Source organism: Pantherophis guttatus, chromosome 1 (assembly GCF_059756535.1).
Source record: "Pantherophis guttatus breed Tessera chromosome 1, ASM5975653v1, whole genome shotgun sequence".
Classification (NCBI taxonomy): domain Eukaryota; kingdom Metazoa; phylum Chordata; class Lepidosauria; order Squamata; family Colubridae; genus Pantherophis; species Pantherophis guttatus.
The window spans coordinates 1,069,093-1,095,070 of NC_142063.1; the positions used below are offsets into that span (position 1 = coordinate 1,069,093).

A 25,978-nucleotide genomic window follows, 5' to 3' on the forward strand; every position below is an offset into this window, starting at 1 on the left:
GCTGCTCCATTTTGTCTGGCTGCCACCAAGGTCCTTTTCAGTCAGGAACAAACTGTTATGACCCGAGTCACGTAGGCAGGGGTAGGCTTCAATAAAGTCCTTTATTGCTCTGGTATCCCATGACAAATGGCCCCACAATGGCCAGTAAGTCTTCACCCCAAACTTTCCCGAAGGCAGCCCCCCATGGTCAGTGCCTCACAGTCCCACAAACTAAATCCAATATTCACCAGAGGCTATTCACAAGGCAAGGAGGAAGTCAATAGTCCACGAACAAGGTTCCAAGTCCACAAGGCAAAATCAGGAGTCTAGACACAAGGATCAAGTTCCACAGGGCAGAAGAACGATCCAAAGTCAGAGATTATAAAGGCCGGGAAGTGCATGCAGAAACAAACAATTGCTCCCTACAAAGACACCCTCCTTCGGCCTATGATTAAATCAGTTCAAGCCAGGTGTTCCTTATGAAGAGGGGCAGGGCAGCCACCTTGCCAGCAGCCTCACAGGCCTCTGTTGGCCTTCCCTCCGCTCTACTTTCCATGCCCTCAGATCGGGTGGGGGAGGCAGCTGCTCCTCATCAGAGGGGACCTGTTGCCTCTTATCACCACTGACTGTCTGCAGCCAATCCTCCCCTGTGTTTGTGAGGGTAGGTGGTTCTCCGACTGGTCGATCACCTCCCCCAATGGGACCTGGGGCAGCATTGTCCTCAGCCCCTGGCCTTTCCAGACATTCCATTGGAGATGTGCCATCCCTGTCCGAAGGTCCCAATTCCAACTCCTCCTCCTCTGAACAGGGATCTGGGGGGAGGGGGAGGGGCAAGAGACCCACTCACCTTCCTCCTATGGGCTAAGTTTCCTCTGATCTGATTGTTCTCCCTGACTGCACCTCTCTTCCTTGTGTCCAAGATGATTCCCACATCCCATTAGGAGTCCTAGTGGCAGAGGTTAAAATACAGTATTGTAGGATAACTTTGTCCCCAGTCTGGAGTTGAACCTGCTGGGCTCAAGGTTGACTCGGCCTTCCATCCTCAGTAAAATGAGGACCCAGATTGTTGGGGAAATATTCTGACATTGTAGACAGCTCAGAGAGTGTTGTAAAACATTATGAGGCGGTATATAAGTCTAAGTGCTATTGCTATTATGCCATCCCGATGCCTAGAGGCTGAATGGGCCTGAATGGGGAGGAACTGATTCAGCCTCATTTCTCGCAAAACCTAGGCCTAACAGTGGTTGATGCTCCTAGTTGTGGGAGATTCTCTCTCTTTACTCTTGCATGGCTTTGCACTGTCACACTCGGGACTGCTGAACAATTTGGGGGACTTCTTGCACTCTCAGTTCTTGACCAAAGTGCAGATGGCATCTATGGTCAGGAAATGTTTTGCACAAATTCAGTTTCTGCAAAATTTGTGCTTGTTTCAGGATTGGGAATCTCTCCTCTTAGTCCCTCATGCCCCAGTGGGGGGATTGTTGGTGTGGGCTTTCTATGGGGCTGTCCTTGGAAGCTATGCCTGGTCAGTATATGGCAGCATGAGGAGTGATGGACAAACCCTGCTATGTACATGTGACATCAGTTGCCAGTTGATTCCCGAGATTAAACCATTAGATAGCCAAGAAGTGTTTAATAACTATATCTCATCTTTTTTTGTTTATGACTTTGTTGTACTCACATACTAAATATGCCTCAAGGATTAATATATAGGGTTTTATGCTGCATTAGAGATTCTTGTTTCTTATCATATTTTCTCTACAATTAAGATGGGGTCTGAATAGGATAATGAAGCATTTGGGAGAAAAGATGCAAGCCAAGAGACCAGCCCCAGAGGCCAAGATGGAGAAGATCTCCACGGCCACCATGGACTTCCCTTTGGTGCTCAGGTAGGTGGGGAGGAAGCTCATCCAAACACTGCAGAAGACCAGCATGCTAAAAGTAATGAACTTGGCTTCATTAAAGCTGTCAGGCAATTTCCTAGCCAGAAAGGCCACAGAGAAACTGACACTGGCCAGGAAACCCAGGTAGGCGAGGACAGTATAAAACATAGAAGCTGAGCCTTCATTACATTCCAAGATGGCTTCTCCTATGAAGGAGTGGAAGTCTGAGTTTGGAAATGGGGGAGACATTACCAGCCAGGTGGCACAAAGAATTGCTTGGATCAAGGGACAGGCTACAACAATGGAGTTTGTCAATGGCTTTCCTAAGAGTTTCCTTGTCTTGTTCCCTGGTTTGGTAGCCATGAAGGCCAGAACCACCATGACAGTTTTTGCCAAGACAGAGGAAACTGCAAGGGAAAAGAGAATGGCAAAGGCGGATTGTCGGAAGAGATAGGTGAGCTTCCCAGGTCGACCAATGAAGAGGAAGGAGCAGAGGAAGCAGAGCAGGAGGGAGACCAGGAGGATGTAGGTGAGATCTCGGTTGTTGGCCTTGACGATCAGTGTGTCACAATATTTAAGAAAAATTGCCAGGATTGCTGATTTGATCAGAGAAAGCAAAAGAGTGAGAGAAACTAAAGTGCATCCCAGAGTCTCTTGATAGGAAAGGAAGTGGATCTTCTTGGCAATGCAGTGGTCCTTGTCCTTGTTGGGGTATTGATCTTCTGGGCAGGGATCACATTGAGCTGCATCTGCAATCAAGAGTTTTTGTCTTAGGACTTCAGGGGCATCCACAGTGAGTTTTATCCCCCCTCTCATCCTAATATTAGTGTGACTCCTTTGTGGTGAGTGTAACTCAAAAAGGAAGTGGTGAAAAGAACTCCTTGGCAGCTTAGGGTCCCCTAAAAAGTAGGAATCATCATAGATTCAATATGAGCTCAGGGATCAGTTGCTCAGAAACTGGGATCTCCCTTCTCCACTTGCATGATTATTTCATTTTTCCTTCCACAGGCAGAAATTGGGAATCTGATCTTTTTTCCCACTTTATACTGGAAGAAGATTGATAGATCTCTCAATTAGAGATCCTGCTATTTGCTGTTCAGGTACATTATTTGTTGGTGTGTCATACGATCACAAGAACACACATGTATGCATAAACAAGAACACTCACACACTTACGTGCAATGGGAGGTCTGTGAGGAGGGAGAATTATTTCAAATCACTTTCTCCCATCGTGCATTTAGTGTTGTTTATTTATTTATTTATTTTGTAGGGAGGGACTATCAGACAAAGGTACATCAATCTATTTCTCTGACACGCCTGAAGAGAGATCCATAGTCCTGACAGGAGAGGCGCACTAAAAGTACCACAAATGAACAGACATACCACTCTGTTATAAAGTCAGGAAAAAAGATCAGCAGTTGATTTTCCCTTTTGTGTGTAGCAGGAGGAGCAGAAAAGACAGCAAGAAATGTACAAATTGCTGCCTTGAGTCCACCCTCTATGAAATTGGGTCAGGAGAGGAGTCCTGCCAATTATCATTCTTCAGGAGTGGGAAACATTTAAGCAGTTGGCAGGAGAGTTTGTATCCACACCCTGAAGCATGTGAAATCTATCACCAAAATCTCTTAATATTTTGATCCATTCAAGGGCTTCCTTGATCCTGGAAGATCAACATTAGAAGTGTGCCCTACCTGTCTGATTAGAGATGGTCCCTTCTGGACAAGGGTCACATTGGTAGCAGCAGACCGGCTCTCCCTCTGGAACTCTCCTCCTCTCTCCTGCCTGGCACCTCTTCATGCCACACCTGGCAAAGGGCACCTTCTAAGAGAGAAAAGAGAAATGCTTGTTCACCATAGTGTAACATGAGCCATGAGTGACCTTGGCAGGAAGGCCTTCCATGGCTAGATGTTGCCTTGGGAAGAGCCAGGCCAGGCAAGCATTGTCAGCAGCGGGATCCAGAAGAGTTGAAGATCTGTTGGGGGGGAGCAGAGCATAGTGGGGCAGGAGCTGCAGAGCAGAGGGCACCTGTCAGCCTCCGCTTCTATATTGCTTGCTTGCTACGGCTGCCATTGTAACGGTGGGAGGAGGGAGCTGTCTTGGTAGTTGGGAGGGGGGAAGCGAGCTGGTGGAGATGTCTCATAACAGGGAGTGAATTTCCCTTAGCGCTTTCTCTGCAGCTGGGAGGCGTGCTGATAACCAGTCACGGTCAACCGTCCTGGCATACCAGAAGGATGGAGCCATCTGAAGCTGCACCCCACATGACACCTTGGGGGGATGTGGATTGGTCGATCCTGACTGGTCCCTTGGGGGGAGGGTTTTGGGGATGCTTTCTGTATGTGATTTTCGCACCTATTGCCTCAGCCCTTGCTTTTCTTTGGTTGCATTAAGTTCATACTCAGTAAAAGTACCTTTCTCTATGAAAATGGAGTCGGGGTTTTCTCTCTTGAGTACTGAAAGGAGGCACACCTGACAGGACCAAAGGGACAGAGGTGGGGGGAGATGGAGATTGTGATCATGTGACTTCAGGGGAGCCCTGATGGCCAACAGTCTGAGGACTAGGCAGGAGTCCCAATTATAACGGAGCTGTTATAACTTCAAGTGGTCAATGAACAAATAGTTGATCGATGAGAACGACCTACAATTATATTCTTGCACTGTGTCTTTGAGCTACAGCCTTTTGTAAAAGAAAGAGTCACTAAAGAAACTAAACAGGAATGATTCACACAGTTCACTGTTGCTTTTTGTTACTGCACCCTGAGTTTCCACCAGGATTTTCTCCCCCAGTCCCAACTCTTATTGGACGTGGCATAAATCACACTTGAATCTTTGGCGTGAACAGCACAATTTTCAAACCACAGCTGTCAGACTTTCTGATTCAATACACCTCTTTTTTCCCAGTAAGGAAGACATTCTTCATCCACAGGAGAGACTAAATTTTCCCCTGAATTCAGACATTTCCATCCTACCCACCTTTGTGGCCCAGATGATTGAATCGGAATTGATGGTAAAATCCTGGCCTGGGGAAGCTCCGGGATCTATTCGGCCAATTTTCACAGGGATAAAAGAATCATTGGGGAGGAGGACCCAGTTGAGAATCTCATATTGAGTAGATCCCAGTCCATTTTCTGAGAAGGAGACTTTCTCTCCAGCACTGTTGTTGAACTTCACGTTCCTCAAATAGGGAAGAAGCTGAAAGAAAAAGAGACCTTCAGAAATTGGAGTCATTAGCTGAAAGCCACCATGGCTTCTATCATTCTGGGATCCTATAGGAGATAGGTGTATATCTGACAAGGTGGAGGAGTTCCCTTGGTGGAGATCTCAATTTTTTTAAAAAAAACAATTACTGATGAAGAACAATGAAGGAGAGAGTTATAAAGAACTATAAAAAGAAATTATATAAATATTTGATAATAATTTGGATAAAGGAATAGTTTTAATGATTGTCTAATTCACACAAATGAATTACAATTTTTTACATTAAATTGATATACCAGCAGTTATTTATGTTCACTATCCAAGAAGTAGAGACTAAATTGAATTATGGCAAAGAAAGGCATTCTGAGTTTGCAAATAAACCAGGAAGATGGATGACATATAAATTTAAGAAAAGGAAGAGAAAACAAAATGATAGAAAAATTCAAGAAGATGAAGCACCTGTCCTGGTTTGTCACTTCCCTATTCAGAGAGGTATGAAGTTTAGCTTTTGATGCAGAAAAGACGGATGAATTTCAGAGCAGTTTGAATCCTGCTGAGTGTGCTGAGGTTGACAGAGGCTGCTTTCATACAAGATCAGAATACAACATATGGCAAACTAAACTAATAGAGGGTGCCAACCCACAAAAACATAAACCGAGGTTAAAAAGAATTGAGTTTTTACAATTGGATTCAGACTACAATGAGAAGGAAACTGAGGTAGTTTTGTAAATATACCCACTAGGACTTCAGCTGACCTGTTGAAGCATCTTTCAGAAACATACCCAGATAGTCAGAATAACAGAATAACAGAGTTGGAAGGGACCTTGTAGGTCATCTAGTCTAGTCCCCCACCCAAGCAGGAGACCCTCCACCATTTCTGACAGATGGCAGTCCAGTCTCTTCTTGAAAGCTTCTGGTGATGAAGCTCCCACAACTTCTGAAGGCAACTTCTGTTCCATGGGTTGATTGCTCTCACTGTCAGAAAATTCCTCCTTATTTCCAGGTGGAATCTCTCCTTGTTCAGTTTCCATCCATTATTCCTTGTCTGGCCTTCAGGTGCTTTGGAAAATAGCTTGACCCTCTCCTCTTTGTGGCAGTCCCTCAAATATTGGAAGATGTTCTCATATCTCCCCAGTCCTTCTCTTCACTAGACTAGCCATGCCCAGTTCCTGCAACTGTTCATTGTATGTTTTAGCCTTCTGTCCCCTAATCATCTTGGTTGCTCTTCTCTGCACTTTTTCTAGAGTCTCAACATCTTTTTTCATAGTGTGGTGACCAAAACTGGATAAAGTATTCTAGGTGTGGTCCTACTAAAGATTTATAGAGTGGTATTAGTCCCTCATGTGGTCTTGATTGTATCCCTCTATTAATGCAATTTAGGATTGCACTGGCTTTTTTGGCTGCCTCCGCACACAGCTGGCTCATAATTAATTGGTTGTCCACTAAGACTCTAAGGTCCCTCTCACTACTCACTTACGACTCACAGTCTTCTTGCTCTGAGAAGCTACCGTCCCTCCAAATGGTCACCCCTCTGATAGTCCTTAGGAAGGTCTTTCTTATATGGATCTTATGGGCAACTGTTTTATTTTCCTTCCCTTTCCCCCCTCTCTACTGCTTTTCAACAAAACATTAAAAATTTATTACTGTTTTTAAACAATTTTTTTTATTCTGCTGTGAGGTTCATGTATGTGTTACTATAGAGAAATGTAATTAACAATTCAAAAATACATATAAGAAGCTTCCGCTCTAAGATCTGCAGACTGGATAAAGCGTGACAGAGATTACCTGCCATGATTGGCTTTTGGAGATCTTCCTTCCAAGACTCATCATGTTTTGTTGCCTTCCTGATCCATGCATTGCATGAAATGCGTGTGCCAGAGCATAAATGGCATTGTAGATATTGTAACTCACACCCATCATGTCCCTTTCAAAAATGTAAGATGGTACATTTTCTAATTTTTCCTTTCCTGTACATGGCATTTTACCCTTTTGAGGGATCTCTCCTGGTTTCTGGATCACACAGTCAAAGACCCATTGCCACCATAAGGGCAGAAAGATGTCCCCTTGAGGGTTCAAAGGCTCTAAAGTCAGGAGGAAATGGCTGAATTCGGAGATCTCCCTGCTGTGGTCCCTAACATGCAAAGCGCCATGGAAGGGCTTTAGAACGTGCAATCTCTCTTGAGATCTTACCACACTAAATTTCCAATGCGAAGTTAAGATCCAATTTTTTTGAAATGTTTCTTTTTGAATATCTCCATAGATAGTCAGAAACATTGGAATCTTTTCAATACTATTGGAATCTCCAAACAGAATAATTACTTCAGCTTTAAACCAACTTTTGAAAATGCGAAAAAATTTCATTGTTGTAAGAAGACTTTCCTCACATTTTAACCTTTCAGTGAAGGCCAGGCAGATCTCCTTCTCCTTCAGCATTGGCGTCAGAGATGAGATGAAATGTTCTCCATCGTCATCTTCAAGGGCCACCAGCCCAACCCAGTTCCATTGGAAATAGAGAAGAAGTTGGACTAAACCCTCATACTGAGGAAATTCCTTGGGATTAATCCGGAAGAAGGAAGGATAAACTCTTCTGTCTCCCTGAGAGAACTCAAAGCTAACACCAAGCTGGAGAAAGGGAGAATCCTCTTTAAGAGACAAAGTACAGTTTTATGGTCAGTTTAGGGGTCACTCTTGTGTGGCTTCTTGCCCCACCCATCAGGCTAACTGACTTTGAGTAGCAAGTTTAGCTTCTTCCCATTTTAGGAAGAACCTCCAGTTGAATATTTTCCTTAGTTGTGACAGGTTAGAAGCCAAGGAACAAACAAACAACCTAATGAACTGCACTGAAACGGTGGCTACACTTTTATGAACAACAAGCTAGGGAGGAATTTCTTCTAACAAGTACATAAAATTATTTCTTTGAGGTTATATTGAACATATCTTGAGATATTAACTATAAAAATGAATTCTACTAAATCATAGATTCTCTAAGTCCCACAGACTTTAGGTTCCCCCCAAAACTTCTTTGATTTTCTCTTTGACTTCTTTTGGATGTCTTCTTTTGTTTGTCTACTCCATATGCATCCAGTGCAACCCCTTTACCTGTGGGACCCTGAAGATGTTGAAGAGGGAGGCCATCTGCCTCGAGGGTTTGGGGTTGTCACCTCCAATGACAGAGAGCAGAGGGTCCTTCATGTCGCATTTATAGCCTGGAACCATTTGGCCTCCTGTGGAGAGCAGGGAGAGGCTGAATAAGGAAATCCTCATCTCAATCTGGCAATTGTCATAGATGTGGAAGCCAAGGGTGATGTTGGGGAGGACATCCAAATCCTTGTTGACCTCTTTGACTGCAAACACCAAGGCCAGGAAGTGCTGGTAATTCTTGGGTATTAATCTAGAGTGAGAAAAGCACTGGGGAACATTACAGGAAAGCTCATGTCTGATATCATGGACCATTTTATACCTCCTCTAGGTCCCTTCTTCCTTCACTTTCCTCCAGTGGCTGCAATCCTTCCCCATTGCTCCTGAACCAACCACATTAATTTAGTTGAGCAGCTTTTTCAGGTCTGGTCGCCATTGCTTAGCACAAGACTCCAGCAGGGGTCAAAGCCCAGATGTATTCATGGCCATTATTTATGAACCCTTCTGATTTCAAGACTGAATTTTGGTTTTGCGTTTTACATTATCTCTCTTTGGAAAGGACAGAATGTTTCTCTTTCACCACGACTTTCTTTCCAAATTAATGCTATATCTCAAAATCTTATCCAAGGCAGCTCAGTTTCTCACGTTCTCACTTTTACATTCTTTTATCATCTTCCTCATCAAGAGTCCTGAAAGATTGAGAATTCTAGCCTATTTTACCAGTTTGGCTCTTCATTTGGAAAAGCACAAAGATTTGAATTACACTAAGATATTGCTAACATCACAAAAACAGCTATTTCTGAAAAGTGTCCCTAAATGCAAAACAAAGCAAACAATTATTGGCCTCTTTCCCCTCCAGTGAAAACTTACAACGTTTGAACTGTAAGCAGCAAAGGGTGTTTCTGAAACCCTGGATCCTTGAAGGGAAAAAAGGTATTCAGAGGCAGATTCCCACCAATAATGAGATCACCGGGCCTGTAAGAGGGTTTCAGAAGGTTGAAATGTTTGTTCAAGACACATTTGGTTTGGATCCCTTTAGCAGTAGGTGGAGGCAGGAGCCAGAAGATCAGCAGCAGGAGAAGGAGAGACAGCTCAGCCATCCTGGTCCTCTCCTGTCCTACATGAGAAGCTGAATTGCAAGTAGCAGTTGAAACCTCAGAGGTCCTTTAGCATAACAGAGACAAAAGTGTCCTCTCAATGCCTCCAGGGCAAATTTATTCCAGCCTTGCTGGAAACTTTATCTCTATCTCTGAAAACTGTGGCCAGCTGATTCTCACCAGACAAGGTGCCATGTCCTTCACCACACTGGGGGTACCCAGAGCACATTTTTTAAACCCAGATTTTCTCTTGGAAGTTTTTGTGGGTAGAAATCCACAAGGGGATACATTCAGAATTATTGTTCTTATGATAATTGCAAGGGAAAGCAATTGCTCTATCCACTTAGCACTGGATTTGGTTTGCACACCAGAAGGGGAAAAACATCCTTATGTCTCTGGTGGTGAATCCACAGTTCATACAGACTTTGGAGTCAAGGTGAAGTTGGGTGTTTCACCTCCACGACCTCCATACACAAAATGCAGTTTGTGCCATATCTCACGGGCTGCCCCAAAGAAGATGGAGTCAAGCTATTCTCCAAAGCCCCTGAAGGCAGGACAAGAAGCAATGGATGGAAACTAATCAAGGAGAGAAGCAACCTGGAATTAAGGAGAAACTTCCCGACAGTTAGAACAATTAATCGGTGGAACATCTTGCCTCCAGAAGTTGGGAATGCTCCAACACCAGAGGTTTTTAAAAAGTCACTGGAAAGCCATTTGTCTGGAATGGTATAGGGTCTCCAGCTTGAGTAAGGGGTTGGACTAGAAGAATCTGTTATTCTGTTGTATATGGAATCAGAACACAGAACCCGAGCAAATAATCTCACTGCAATGATTTCTGAGAAAGGATGTACTGGAGGCAGTGTCCCTGAAAAGAATAATGGGAGTCACATCCTGCAGACTAAATGCACTTGTATTTATACATTTTAGATAGGGGGTGGGTGGGCATGAGTCATGCATACATATTCATAATTAATAATGCAATAGATCTCAGGTTATTTCCTGCCCTTCTGTTACTGTCTTCGAGAAGCAATTATGTTTATACAAAGAAACGTATCAGTTGTGTTGCCATAGAAATGTTGATAAGGCTTATTTAGAACCAGACACTTCAAGGTTGCCCAATTTGAACACATTCCTTCCATCTTTTTATTCTGCTAACACCTACAATGGTCTTCATACACAAGATGGAATTTGGCCTGGGCCACAGTTTTTTTCAGATAGTATAATGTGACTGGTGGCATATGACAATCGGTTGTACTCTACTAAATCTGGGCCATCATACCAATGCTTGGATGGAATAGATGGATTACATAGGCCCACATGGAGGAAGCAAAAGTAGAAACTAAAGTGTCCCATAGACCTTAAAATAGGGCAGAGGATCTCTCAAGATATCAGGCTAACTTAAACTGCACAAAAACGTTGTCTAACAACTAGTTAGACCCAAAATATTGTGTGTTGTCTTGTGAAGAGTATCCTTCCCACACTCTCTCATTCAATCTTTTCAATATCTCTTTTTTAAGTGAGGTCTGCAGAACTGGACACAGTATTCCAATCCCTTCCAGGTTTTGTCCTAGTGCCTCAAGGCTCTTGGACGGGAAGGAACCATCTCAGGTTGAATTCTAGCAAACCCAATCAGTTGAGGATGATTGGTCCTCTCACTATTGGGGACTTTCCATCTTTGGTCCTGTGTGACATTGCACTGCCATTCTCGGGACTGCTGTGTAATCCGGGTATCTCCCTGGAGCCTCAGCTGCTGCTCAAGAAGCAGAGGATAACTATGGCCGGGAAGTTCTTCGAAAAACTTCTGTTTGAAAAGCAGGATGATATTGAGCTGCGGAGAGTCTGAATGCCCAGAGTAACAGAGAAGGCAGAGTGGTGGCAAAGGAAGGAAGGAAATCTCGGTTGTTGGGATTGGATAGAACAGCAGAACTGGATCCACCATGAATTCATCCTTGAGAGTGGTGGGGGGAGATGTTCCTCCATCTCTTAAGGAGGCATTGGCTTCCTCCCTTAAAATAATTGCTAGACTCCACCATATGGAAAATTGTAGTATCCAACCTCCCTTTTTCAGGGAAGGTCCTTGTGAGATTTAAAATGACAAACCTCATAGAAAATAAGGCAGAGACCATGAACAAGTAAAAAGCAGATTTATTTTATATATATACAATATATATATATATATATGTTTTTCCTCTAGCCAGGTTTTCCCTACGTAACCAAGGTTTTTCTGCAGCCCCAGCTCAGTAGAATCACATCCACCCAAAGCCCAGAATCGAGTGGATGTGATTCTACTGAGCTGGGGCTGCAGAAAAACCTTGGTTACGTAGGGAAAACCTGGCTAGAGGAAAAACACACATAAACCCTACGAAGAAGTAAGAATATATATATATATATACATACATATATATATATATATGATATTTGTAGTCAGGGTTTTTTCCTATGTAGATCAAGTTGTTAAATGGCCATAGTGGGATGATATCTCCAATCATCACTTTCAGGCCTGTCAGACATTTTGTGTTGTTTATTCTGAGACTTATGGGAGACTGGGATAGCACTATTTCGGTCTTTTTGGACCTCATCGGCCAGCCACACCCATATTTTATGACTCCTCCCTGTAAAGGTCAAATATTTATTCTTTTTAATTCATAGGCTCAAATGTATGATATTTTTGTAGTCAGGGTTTTTTCCTATGTAGATCAAGTTGTTAAATGGCCAAAATATACATATTTTCTGAGGTTTTCGCGGGTGTTTGTATGTAGGTCTTTGATTATTCGGGTTTTCTCCCACGTAAAATTGGAGGTGTCTTGGCAACGTTTCGACGAAGTCTCATTTGTCAGGGTTTAAAGTGGCTAATGATGCAGCTCCCTAGAACACACCATCTACCAGAAGAAAACACACAAATTGGAAGTAAAATTGGAAGTGTCTTGGCGACGTTTCGACAAAGTCTCATTCGTCATCTTCAGGCTGGTGTTTTTGGCTTTGTGCTTCTAGGAACAATGTGTGATTGCAGCTGTTTCTTCCTTTTAACTGCCAGAGGGGGTGTGAACTGATTGGGTGGGAGCTTGGCTGTGTTCTGATTGGGTGGAAATGTGTTCTGATTGGTTGGGGGCTTGGCTGTGCTCTGATTGGATGGGGGGTTGGCTGTGCTCTGATTGGATGGGGGTGCGTTCTGTTTAGGTGGGGGCTTGGTTGTGCTCGGGTTAGTCTGAGTAGCAGGGGGATTTGAGCTGGTGAGCTGCGTTGCTGTTGTTTGGCTTCGCGTTCGTGGTCGTGCCACGTTTTCATTGTGGGTGTCAGTTTGCTTCATGTATGGATTGGAGGGGTTTAAATTGCAGATAGCGGTTTGTGTGTGTTTTCTTCTGGTAGATGATGTGTCCTAGGGAGCCATTGGATTTCTGGTAGACTAAGACATCCAGGAAGGGAAGTTGGTTGTTAGCTTCTGTTTCCATGGTGAACTGTATTTTGGGGTGTAGGCTGTTGAGGTGTGTGAGGAAGTTGTCCAGTTTTTCTTTCCCGTGTGGCCAGATTATGAAGGTGTCGTCTACATATCTGAGCCAGAGTTTGGGTTTGTGATCAGATTTTTCTAGAGCTTGGGTTTCAAAGTGTTCCATGTAGAGATTAGCAATGACAGGTGAGAGGGGTGATCCCATGGGTGCTCCTTCTATTTGTTTGTATTTTTGTCCATTATAGATGAAGTATGTGTTGGATAGGCAGTGGTTGGTCAGATCTAGGATGTGCTTGGGGGGGTTATATTTGTTTTGGATAACTGTCAAGGCTTCTTTGATTGGCACTTGGGTGAAGAGGGATATTACATCAAAGCTCACGAGTAGGTCGCTGGGCTGTAAGTTTTGTTTCTTTGGGCGAATCGCCAGGAGACGTTGAGTTATACTCCTGCCTTAGACATCAAAGCCATCTGGATGACTTTGGCCAGGTCCCTCTCTCAGTCCAACCCACCTCACAGGGTTGTTGTTGTTGGGTGGAATAGGAGGAAGAAGGCATATTCGGTATGTCTGCCACCTTAAGTTATTTATAAAAATAATAAAGGGGGATATATATATATATGTAGGTCTTTGGTTATTCAGGTTTTTTCCTGCGTAAAATTGGAAGTGACTTGGCGATGTTTCGACAACGTCTCATTCGTCATCTTCAGGCTGGTGTTTTCGGCTTCGTGCTTCTAGGAGCAATGTGTGATCGCAGCTGTTTCTTCCTTTTAACTGCCAGTGGGGGTGTGAACTGATTGGGTGGGAGCTTAGCTGTGTTCTGATTGGGTGGAGGTGTGTTCTGATTGGGTGGGGGCTTGGCTGTGCTCTGATTGGATGGGGGGGTTGGCTGTGCTCTGATTGGATGGGGGTCTGTTCTGTTTGGGTGGGGGCTTGGTTGTGCTCGGGTTAGTCTGAGTTGCAGGGGGATTTGAGCTGGTGAGCTGCGTTGCTGTTGTTTGGCTTCGTGTTGTGCCACATCTTCATGGTGGGTGTCAGTCTGCTTCATGTATGGATTGGAGGGGTTTAAAGTGGCTAATGATGCAGCTGCGGTCTGGCTTCTGGTCCGTGGTTGTGCCTCATCATCGGTGTGGGTTTGAGTCTGCTTTCCACGTGGATGTGTGGTGGTGACATCCTGTGTGGCCCTCGTGAGTGTGGTCTGGTGTCATTCCTCGTGTTAGGGACTCGTTTGTCAATAAGAGCAGGTTTCCAAATGGCTGGTAGGCGGGAGGTATCATCTCGTTTATTCATGCTGTGTGGGCGTTTTTCGTCGCCAAACCAAGACACCAAGACACTTCCAATTTTACGCAGGAGAAAACCTGAATAACCAAAGACCTGCATACAAACACCCGTGAAAACCTTAGAAATATATATATATTTACTACAAAAGACTGCTGACATAAGCCTGATGATGGCAGATGGGATTCTGTCGAAACGTCGCTTCTACCGTTTTAGGGATATATCCACAATTACACGGGAAGAAACCCGAAATATTAAATACACACACACACACACACACACACACACACACACACACACACACATATACATACATACATATATATACATATATACATACACACACACACACCATTCCCCCCCCCAAAACAAGACCCTGTCTTATATTTTTTTAAACCCCAAAACAAACACTTGGCCTTATTTTTGGGGAGGTCTTATTATTTTGGGGCAAGTGGAGGAAACCAGAGGAAATGGCAGGGACCAGCTGCGCATACATTTAAATGTTTTCAAGGAAGGCCTTATTTTCAGGGGGGCTTATTTTAGTGCATGCACTCAAAAGTCCGATTGGGGATTATCAGGGGATGTCTTATTTTAGGGAAAACAGGGTATATATGTAGGTCTTTGTTTATTCGGGTTTTCTCCCACGTAAAATTGGAGGTTTCTTGGCAATGTTTCGACGAAGTCTCATTCGTCATCTTCAGGCTGGTGTTCTCAGCTTCGTCCTTCTAGGAGCAATGTTGCTCCTAACAACTCCTAACATTGCTCCTAAAAGCACGAAGCCGAGAACACCAGCCTGAAGATGACGAATGAGACTTTGTCGAAACGTTGCCAAGAAATCTCCAATTTTACACGGGAGAAAACCCGAATAAACAAAGACCTACATACAAACACCCACGAAAACCTCAGAAAACACACACACACACACACACACACACACACACACACACACACACACACACATATATATATATATATATATATATATATATATATATATATACATATATATATATATATATATATACACACACACACACACACACATATACATACATACATGTATGTATGTATATATATCATAAGTCCCTTAGATTTTGAAGCCATGATGTTCTTCTTCTGCCTGGACCTCATTTGCCTTCAATCTTTCCTTGGAGGATTAAGTGAAGGATGCTGTATTTTTCCAGGTGTCACATCACATGTCCAAAATATTGTAACTTTCACTTTTTTATGGTTCTGATTATTTCCGTTGGCTTTCGGAGGCAGCTTATCACCTCCTCATTTTGTAAAGTGTAAATATAGAAGACAATAATTGCTTGAAACCTTTATACACTAATAATAGAGTCCCTGAGTCTGCTGCGATGAGACCAACCAATGCAGCTCAGCTAGCAAAGAGATAATGTGCCCTACCAGAAACATGCATAACTTTTCTTGCTTCTGTAATTTGCACCAATTGAAATTTCTGGATACTCTTCAAGGGAAGGCCCATATGGAACATATTGCAGTAGTCCAACCAGGAGGTCTTTTGCTCAGGAATGGGTGCAACTGGCACATAAGTTGTGAAAAGGCCGTTCTAGCCATAACTGCCCCTGGATCTTCAAGCAGGAGTTGTGAACCCAGGAGGACCCCAAATTTCTCACAGGGTCTGTTTGGGGCAATGCAGCCGAACCCAGCACCATAGATGGTGTAGTCCTTGAACTTGAGGACTCCAAAACCCTAAGCCACTCAGACTTGCTGGGGTTCAATTGAAATCTGTTTTTCCCCATGCAGACAATCATAACCCCCAGACAGGAGGACATATGTTTAATATGTTATTCTAATTAGTTAAGCATATCACACCACAATACTGAGAAGTATGGAGAAATATTTTAATACTTTAAATTGTATTGCACCAAATCTGAAATGCAAATAGAAGGAATTTCAAACATGAACTAAAATGATATGTCTTTGGACAGAGATTATTATAAAAGAGCCTTGATAGTACAGTGGACTACGCACCCTGTTATTAACACAGCTGCCTGCAATTTCTGCTGGTTCGAATCTCTCCAAGGCTCAAGGTTGACTTAGCCTTCCATCCTTTCTAAGGTAGGTGAAATGAGGACCCAGTTTGTGGGGGCAATAAGCTGACTTTGTATAAAATATACAAAAGTATGAAGGCTATTGCTTAACGCATTGTAAGCCGCCCTGAGTCTCCGGAGAAGGGCGGCATATAAATCAAATTAAAAAAAAATAGCAATAGGAATAACACTTAGACTTATATACCACTTCACAGTGCTTTGCAGCCCTTTCTAAACAGTTTACAGAGTCAGCCTATTGCCTTGAGCCAGTGAGGATCAAACCCTGGCAATCAGCAGAATTAGTTTATAACACTGTATTCTAACACTGCACCACTAAATATTTCCATGATTTCCAACTATTTGAAGGACAAGCCACTCTCTTACTTCATCATTGTTAAGAAACACATCAAATTAAAACAGGGGCCAAAGACAAAATATATGTTACTACTTAAGATATAAATCAGAGATTCTTGTGCCTCATTATATTCTCTCTACAATTCAGATTGGGCCTAAATAAAATAATGTAGCATTTGGGGAAAAAGATGGAAGCCAAGAGACCAGCCCCAGAGGCCAAGATGGAGAAGATCTCCACGGCCACCATGGACTTCCCTTTGGTGCTCAGGTAGGTGGGAAGGAATGAGATCCAAACACTGCAAAAGACCAGCATGCTAAAAGTAATGAACTTGGCTTCATTAAAACTGTCAGGCAATTTCCTAGCCAAAAAGGCCACAGAGAAACTGACACTGGCCAGGAAACCCAGGTAGGTGAGGACAGTGTAAAACATAGAAGCTGAGCCTTCATTACATTCCAAGATGGTCTCTCCTACTAGTGAGTGGAAGTCCAAATTTGGAAATGGGGGAGACATTACCAGCCAGGTGGCACAAAGAATTGCTTGGATCAAGGGACAGGCTACAACAATGGAGTTTGTCAATGGCTTTCCTAAGAGTTTCCTTGTCTTGTTCCCTGGTTTGGTAGCCATGAAGGCCAGAACCACCATGACAGTTTTTGCCAAGACAGAGGAAACCGCGAGGGAAAAGAGAATGGCAAAGGCAGATTGTCGGAAGAGACAGGTGAGCTTCCCAGGTCGACCAATGAAGAGGAAGGAGCAGAGGAAGCAGAGCAGGAGGGAGACCAGGAGGATGTAGGTGAGATCTCGGTTGTTGGCCTTGACAATCGGTGTGTCATGATGCTTACGGAAAATCACCAGGATAGCAGTTGTGAGCAGAGAAAAGAAAAGAGCTAAAGAGGATAAAGCATATCCCAGGATGTCTTGATAGGAGAGGAAATGGATCTTCTTGGCAATGCAGTGGTCCTTGTCCTTGTTGGGATATTGGTCTTCTGGGCAGGGATCACAGAGGGCTGCATCTGAAATCAAGAAATCAAATCTTTGCCTGAGGAGTCCAGGGACATCTGCCATAAGCCTTATTTCCCCTTCATTATTCCTCCATCCCTCTGCTGTGGCATGAGTTCCCCTTTCTGCTATGGCCAGTCCACAAAGGAAGTGATGGAATGACCCTTTGTGCATTTCATGGTGGAGGAAACAAGTTCATTCTTTGTGTATTATTGATGATGCTTTAGATAAGTTGGTCCCAGACAAGGAGGTCTTCAGCTCCAGCTGATCTGGTTTGTTTGCTCTTGAAGAAAAGGCTGTCTCCAGTCACTGGCTTCTTCCATGACTATTGTGGCTTCAAGTGGGAGAGAGATTCTTCCCTGCTTTTTACTGGAATCACAAAAAGACTGAGAGATCTGTAGCTAGAAATCCTACTCTTTTGAGTGTTCCTGCATTATTTTTTGTGTTTGTGCTGAAGAGATCTTAACTGCAACCGCAAGGGAAGGTCATGAAAATATCTACTTAACTTTGGGAGAGGGAAAGGTCTTTTTTCCTGATCCAAAATGGTTTATGGAGAAATTGACTACAAGAGGGAAAAAAGGAAAGTTTGATTCAGAAGCACCACAGCACTGAGAATTCTCTGGTTCAGGTTCTCCACTATATACTTAAAATATATTGGTTTATATTTTTTATTGTTGTTGCAGCTGAGTGTTAGCAGACATGGATAGCTGTATCTCCTCTTCCTCTGACATGTCTATCAAGGAGCCTTGGTAGTACAGGGGTTTAAGGCACCCTGTTATTAAGCTTATTAAGACCAGCTGCCTGCAATTACTGCAGGGTTCGAATCTCGTCAAGGCTCAAGGTTGACTCAGCCTTCCATCCTTTCTAAGGTAGGTGAAATGAGGACCCAGTTTGTGGGGGCAATAAACTGACTTTGTATAAATATACAAAAGGATGAAGGCTATTGCTGAGCACATTGTAAGCCGCCCTGAGTCTTCGGAGAAGGGTGGCATATAAATCAAATTTAAAAAAAAAAGTGATCCTGGAAGATCTGCTTTTGACATTTGCTCTACCTGTCTGATTAGAAATGGTCCCTTCTGGACAAGGGACACATTGGTAGCAGCAGACCTGCTCGCCCTCTGGGACTCTTCTCCTCTCTCCTGCCTGGCACCTCTTCAGGCCACACCTGGCAAAGGGCACCTTCTAAAAGAGAAAAGGGAAATGCTTGAGATGGCATAAGCAAAGACTCGGGTTAATGTCAGAGTTCCAGAAAAATCCCAACTCCAAGTAACAACTCTGAAGCAAGCATTTTTCCAAAGTTCTGTTTACTAGAATAGCAAACTGGCACATATGGGAAAAGCCAAATCTGAGAGGCCCGGGTTTTCCCTCAGTAAATCAAATCCCCCAAAACTGTCCCCTCACTCCTCAGTTGATCACATGCTCCAATCACCACCCATCCCATTTTGAGACAGCACTCCTACCACTCCTTCTCCAGATGCAGGATCACCCTGACCTTGACTGACAGAAAGAATGCTATTATGTCTACAGACAATCCCTCTACTAAATCCCCCCTCCTACTTCCCCACCCATGAGAAGAAGGTGGCAGCATGGAAGCTTCCGGCCTAATGGCTTCCAATGCTTCATTTATTCTTCCCCACATTCCTATTTCAATTGAAAGAAAGTCTTCAAAAGAAATGGTTCCCCTGGGCTTCACAGAAACCAAAAACACCTCCTTGGTGAATCAGGCAAGCAGCATTCCTGTCCCTTCAATGGATGCTGGAAATGGGAGCTGGGACCTTGGCATTCAAAGGAGGGCTGGTGACATTGAGCTACAGCTTTGATGAAACAGTAAATGATGAGGATTCAACTGAAGAGGTTGGGAGGGAAGGAGTTCTTGGAGGAGTGGGAGGAGGTGAGTAAAGTAGAAACAGGAGAAATGGGTTCTAATTGAGGCAACATTGAACTACTTGGTTCTCAGTACACTTTATTAAAATTTCTATGGCAACATAACAGGTGTGCTTCTTTTTATTAAGGCAACTATTCTTTCTTGAGGTTAGTAACAGTAGAAACAGGGAGAGGTATCTTGAAGTTTGCTAATTATGAATATCTATGATTTTATGTCATCAATGACCTATGTATACATATGGTAGAAATTAAGTGTAGTGTTTGATTGAAAAAGGGGCAGATGGGAAAAATAGAAATAAATCTATTTAAATAAAGCAGCCATCCTTAAGGTCCATAGAGGAAACATCTTTATAGAAGGTCCCTAAAGATATTCAATGGTTGCCTGAGTTTCAGGAGGTGACCATTTCAAGGAGGAGGAATCAGTCCAGAGCAAGGTGACAATCTGGGTCTGTTTGACTGTATCACTTTCTTCCCCTTTCCTGAAATATATGACTGAATCCTTGTGTCTGTAAGAGTCCTTTCCATTCTTGACACCAGTGTGAACTAAATCCTGCAGTGAGATTTGATTCTTGGTTTTGGGGTCCTGCGTTTGATTCCACAGTGGGAATAGTCCATAGAAATCACTGTTGCCCACCCTAATGGCATCTTGGCCTTCAAGAAGTTCTTCCAAATCCAAATCCTTTCTGGACCTGCCACAAATCAGACCTGAAATGTCTTAAATGCAAATCAGCTTTTTCACCAAATAGCTGCCATATTTTATGATTCAACAGATGGTTTTTCCAATTCTGAATTAATCTTTCCCTGAATTTACATCAGTGCCTTTCAACTCACCTCTGTGGGCCAGATGATTGCATCAGAGTTAATGGTGAAATCCTGATCTGGGGGAGCCCCGGGATCGATTTGCCCGACTTCCACAAGGACAATTGATTCATTGAGGAGGAAAACCCAGTTGAGAAGATCGTAACGAACAGATCTCAGTCTATTTTCTGAGAAGGAGATTTCATCTCCAGCACTGTTGTTGAACTTGACATTCCTCAAATAGGGAAGAAGCTGAAAGAAAGGAGACCTTCAGAAATTGAAGCAATTGGATGAAAGACAGAAACGAGACATCATGGCTCCTTCCATTCTATCATGGAACTCATTATAGGAGACCAGTTTATGTCTGAGAAGTTCTACGGCACCATTGGTGGAGATTTGAGCAATCAGGGGTAACACCAAGTGCTACTTCCCCAGCACAACAAAATGTTGCCTTTGTGCCTGGGCATTTGTATCATGGCTTCTTCAACTCTAGTTTTAACAAATGACACCTACATATAAAGATTTTAATGCCGCATTCAAAATATCAATGTTTCATTTTCTCATGCTTTATGTGGCTACATACATTTAGAAATCTTTACTTGTAAATTTGTCTTGTAAATGACAAATGCATCATTGAAATAGTTACACAATTTCTTTCAAAATGGTGTACAATTCCACTGACTTTCTTTAGCTGATAGACAAAGAGAGCAGAAGGCAGGAACCAGCTGTGGCTAAGTGGGGCCAGACAGAAGGAAGTGCCTGCCCAGGGTTGTCCCTTCACTGTCCGCAAAGGTCCAACATTTATCCTTTGATGCAGAAAATCCGGATGAATTTTAGACCAGGAACAACTTGGATTCAGGCTACATATAGAGACAAACTGAGGTGGTTCTGGAAATGTTCCCACAAGGACATCAACTGCCCTATGGAAACCTCTGGTACAAACACACCCAGATTGTCATCTTATTCTTGGGCTGACACCTCCTCTATGAAACGGTCACCTCCTGAAATTCAGGCAACCGTTGAAGACCTTTCAGGACTGTCTATCAAGATGTTTCCTGTATGGACCTTATGGAAAACTGATTTGGTTTATTTCTGTTTCTCTCTTTTCAATTAAACACTACAGTTAATTCATGTCACTGTTTATAATATGTTGCAATATTTTTAGGATCAGACTCAATAATGATAATAAAGATTATAGGTTTAAATATCTTTCTCTTTAATCATAACAGGCATTCTATATTCACTGAATATTCACAGATAGAAGCAAGGAAAATGGTGAGGGTGGCTCCTTATATATACAAAGGGCGGAGTCAAGAATGGGAGTGGTGAATTATGAATACATTAGGAAACAAAGAATAAGTTAACCCCCGATATCCCATATATACATTATTTACACATTAGGGAATAAGGCATTTACATCTGACAAATCCCCCTCTAAATGCCGGTTCGCTATACAACACCAATTACATTCAGATTCAGGACAATATAAGACATATAATTTTGAAGTTAAATATTTGTGCTGTTTAGAAGGTAAAGGCTTCGTTAATATGTCAGCTAATTGTTCAGAGGTATCACAATGCACTGCTTTGATAAATCCATCTTGAGACAATTGTCTCACATGTTTAAACTTTATATCTATATGCCTGGATCTTTGTCCAATGGCATCGGATCTGGATATTTCAATGGCTGCTTTATTATCTTCATGCATAACAAAAGGTAAAGCAGGTTTTTTCCAGACATCTGAAATCAAATCATTAAACCATACAAGGTTATTTGCAGCTTTGGATAAACAAATATATTCCGCTTCTGTGGTTGAAGTGGCTACCAGTTCTTGTTTACCAGTGTACCAGTAAACTGGACAGTTATTTAATAGAAAAATATAACCAGAAGTGCTCTTCCTGCATGATATATCTCCAGCCCAATCCGCATCTGCGTAACAAGTAAGTTTTGGTTCTTTGTCATTACTAGGTTCTAATATTAAACAAAAGTCTAATGTACTTTTTAGATATCTTAGAATTCTTTTGACAGCTTCCCAATGATACATAGTTGGTTTACTAACATGTCTTGACAATAAATTGAGAGGTAATGCAATATCTGGCCTGGTCCAATTAGATATATAAAGAAGTGAACCTATGACTGATCTATAAAATGTATTATCTTTGAATTCAGGGGAAGACTCATCAGTGTTTCTAAGGAAATCAGTTTGCATAGGAGTGTCACATGGTTTAGCATTGTTTAAATTGCATTTGTTTAGAAGTTCAATAATCTTATCTTTCTGAGTAAGTTTGAATCCCCTTCTAGTTTTGTTAATTTGTACGCCAAGGTATTTGTTTACTTTACCTAGAGATTTCAACGAAAAATGTTCGTTTAGCTTATTTACAAAGGTTTCTCTTCTCTCCTTGTGTTTTCCTATATATAAAATATCATCTACATAAATTAACACGAATTCAATGTGATCATCACTTTTTTTTACAAAGAAACAGTTATCAGCGGTGGTAGCGTTAAAATCCATGGTCTTAAGTACTTTTACCAAACAATCATACCATCTTTTGCCAGATTGTTTTAACCCGTATAGACTCTTGTTCAATAGCCAGATTTCATTCTTATTAGTGTATTGACTGTGTGGTGCCCTTACATATATTTCCTTATCTAGTTTTGCGTGTAAGTACGCAGTCTGTATGTCATATTGAAATACATCAAGATTGAGTGCAGATGCCACTACCAGAGCTGTTTTAACACTCTCTGTTCTCACTGTGGGGGAGTATGTGTCAGTATAGTCCTCCGGATACTTTTGTGCATAACCTTGTGCAACTAATCTGGCTTTGTATAGAGTATTGCCTCCTTCTAGATTCTTAATTTTATAAATCCACCTAGTACCTATGATTGTTTTATCTTTAGGTGCAGTCGCAGGTGTGAATACATTTAATCCTTGCAAACTTTCCATCTCTTTTTTCATAGCTAGTTCCCATTTTTCTTTTTCTTCATGAGGGAGTTTTAATACTTCCTCATATGTATTAGGTGTTATTTGTTCACCATCCATATGCATTATGTAATCTCTGTATTTACCTGGTATTTGATTTCTATTGTTTCTAATAGCTCTTTCAGGTTTGCTATGGTTGTCATGCAAATATCTTGCTTCCTTTTTTGTTAATGTGTCTGTCTTTATTTTGTGTTGACTATTTGTCCAAGTTTTGGTTTTGTTTGTATTTTTGTTGATATTTTGATTTTCTATTGTTCCTCCCTCACAAGATTTTGTATCTTTGCATTTATCTGGAAATATTTCGTTAAGATGTAATTTAGACCAATTGGCTTGTTCATGGAACACAGCTGTTCTGGAGACTATAAATTTGTTACTATTATCAATGAATCTGTACCCTTTGGTGCCAGTTTCATATCCCATAAATCTTAATCTTCTGGATACGTTTTCTCCCTTTCTTCTCAACTGTTTAGGTATGTGTACGTCTGCAGTGACTCCAAATATGTGCATGTGTGCTAATTTGGGTTTCCTATTATACATCACCTCATATGGTGTTTTATTCACAATACTGGACCAGGTTCTATTTTGAGTGTAATTTGAATAATGTAAGGCTTCTGACCAAAATTGTTTGCCTAAACCAGCATCCTCTAATGTGCACCTAATCATGGTTTGTAGTGTGGAATTCTTTCTCTCTACAATCCCGTTTTGGAATGCAGAAAATGGACTAGACGTGAAATGTAGCATTCCTCTATCCTTTAACCATTGGGAGAATTCTTTAGACATGAATTCACATCCCCTATCTGTCATAATTTGTTTTATTCTGATATTATGTTGTGTTTCTATGCGTTTGTAGAATTCCTTAAATTTCTGAAAGGTTTCATCTTTGTGTTTTAATGTGTAAACAAAACCATAGCGACTGTAGTCATCTACTATTGTTAGGAAGTAACGTTTTCTATAAGTGATTGATGGAGTTAATGGACCAACTAAGTCCATATGTACTAAATCAAAAATTTTGTTAGTTGATCTGTTGGATTTTTTTGGCCTGGGACTAGTTTTTAGTTTAGTGGATTTACATACTGAGCATTCCAAATAATTTTCACAATTTTTTATTTTGACACCTTCTGCGTGTTCAGTCATTTTTTGTACTACAGGAAAACTTGCATGTCCTAATTTCCTATGTAAGATGTGAGCACACTCATCATGAATTGGTTTACCTATTCTTGGTTTCTTCTCTTTGTGTGTATTTGTGTGATCATGAGATATTTTACATTCATCATTGTCACTGTTACTAACATTTTCTTCATCTGCCTCAATACAATCATCCATATTTGAATCAATGTTATGTAACCATCTTTCTTTTGTTACCAGATAGGGTAGGCCTCCTTTAATCATCACAGTGCCTACATTTGTTTTGTCCTTCTCTAAAGTTGCTTTCCCCTTTGAGAAAACTACATTGATGTCAGAATCTCTACTTAGTTTTATGACACTTAGTATGTTATGAGGTATTTCAGGAATTAACAATACCCCCTCTATTTTTCCTAGACCAGGCAATGTTATGTTTCCTCTGCCTAATACTTGAACCTTTTCTTGATTAGCTACCTTTATTACAAACTTATCTTCTGTAAATGAAGACAGAATATTTTTGTTATTAGTGGTGTGATTGGTTGCCCCAGAATCGATAAGCCAATTATTGTTCTCATTTTGTTGTGTTTTAGTGCTGTCTTGTTTATTTAGTCCATTCAGTGAACCAGATTTTCTCTCTTTTGAATTTTCTCTACCCCCTCTACTTTCTCTGTAATTTGGTGGGCTTCTATATTTATATCTATCTGTGGAAGACTGTCTATAATTGTATCTGCTTCTATATTCTGGCCTATGTCTCTCCTTTGATATTTTGGGACAGTCTCTTCTATTGTGTTCCCTGGACCCACAATTGTGGCATTTAAAAGCTTCATTGTATTTTTCTTGGAAAGCTACCTTCCTAAAAGATTTGTGTTCTGTGTGATTGCTAGAACGATTTTTTCTTGAATTGTCTTCTGCTATCAATTTGTTAGATAGACTCTCTATGGATAAATATCCTAGATTGATGGTGTCTAAGTGTGACATAAAACTATCCCATGATGAATCAAGTGAATTGATAATAACACTTTTCATTGTTTGATCTGAAATCACTTCCCCCCTCAGATGCAGCTCAGCTCTTATTTTGTTTAGAGATATCAAATGCTCACTTATGGAAACCCCTGGTTTTACTCTGGAAGAAAAGAAATCCTTAGACATTCTTGTAGTGGTAGCTACACTGTCGCTGTGAAACAGATTAAACATGCATTGAATTATTTCTGAAACAGTTAGGTTTGGTTTGATACTATGATACATTGCAGGAGATACGCTAGATATTATTAAGAAGAATGCTCTATGATGTAAACAATCTATTTTTAAAGTCCAAGGTCTTCTTGGAGGACTAGTGATAAAGAATAGTAAATTTTCTTTCATAAAGACAACCTGGAGCTGTTGATACCACTCTTGCAAATTAATGCCATCAACTCTAAGTTTTGGGAAGTCACTGGGTAAGTTTCCCACATTATTTTGTCCATTACTTACAACCTGAGGTAGTCCGTGATCTCGCAAGTGCAGGAAATTGCAAAACGGCATGGGGATGCTCGCAACGAGTCTGCGTGGTTCTCTGGCCAGTTCAAGTCTTTCCGGACCGTCTACGTGGTTTCGCACATGCGCGTTGCTCATTTCTTCTTTGGCATCGTCGTGGAAGGTTCTCTCCATTTCAGCTCGTTCGCTCTGCTCCTCTTCAGACGAGTCGGTCTCTGGCTCGGTTTTAGGAGTTCTGATGGCGGCTGCTGTTCTTCTCTTTCTCTTGTGTGCGTTGATATTTGATCCGGTCTGCGGCGTGGGGCG

The 25,978-nt window shown here is 41.8% G+C and overlaps 2 protein-coding genes across 2 annotated transcripts in view; both read right to left on the bottom strand.

Moving 5' to 3' along the window:
* LOC132711875 (vomeronasal type-2 receptor 26-like) overlaps positions 1–9,295 on the bottom strand; it is a 29,299-nt gene extending 20,004 nt beyond the window's left edge. Inside the window, exons 1-5 of the mRNA XM_087883506.1 lie at positions 9,066–9,295; positions 8,157–8,448; positions 7,450–7,607; positions 7,043–7,188; positions 482–779 (exon numbers count right to left, since the gene is read on the bottom strand). Of these exons, the coding sequence (XP_087739632.1) occupies positions 482–779; positions 7,043–7,188; positions 7,450–7,607; positions 8,157–8,448; positions 9,066–9,295 (1,124 nt within the window). The remainder of the gene's footprint in view (positions 1–481; positions 780–7,042; positions 7,189–7,449; positions 7,608–8,156; positions 8,449–9,065) is intronic.
* Positions 9,296–15,862: 6,567 nt separating this feature from the next.
* Positions 15,863–17,634, bottom strand: LOC148116219 (vomeronasal type-2 receptor 26-like). The gene has a single exon (XM_087893242.1). It carries the CDS (start codon positions 17,587–17,589, stop codon positions 16,525–16,527), a length of 1,065 nt encoding a protein of 354 aa, XP_087749368.1. The 5' UTR covers positions 17,590–17,634; the 3' UTR covers positions 15,863–16,524.
* Between the last annotated feature and the right edge of the window lie 8,344 nt (positions 17,635–25,978).

Excerpts from the sequence above, each read along its gene's own strand:
- LOC148116219 (XM_087893242.1), bottom strand. The coding sequence starts at position 17,589 with ATGCACAAAGGGTCATTCCATCACTTCCTTTGTGGACTGGCCATAGCA.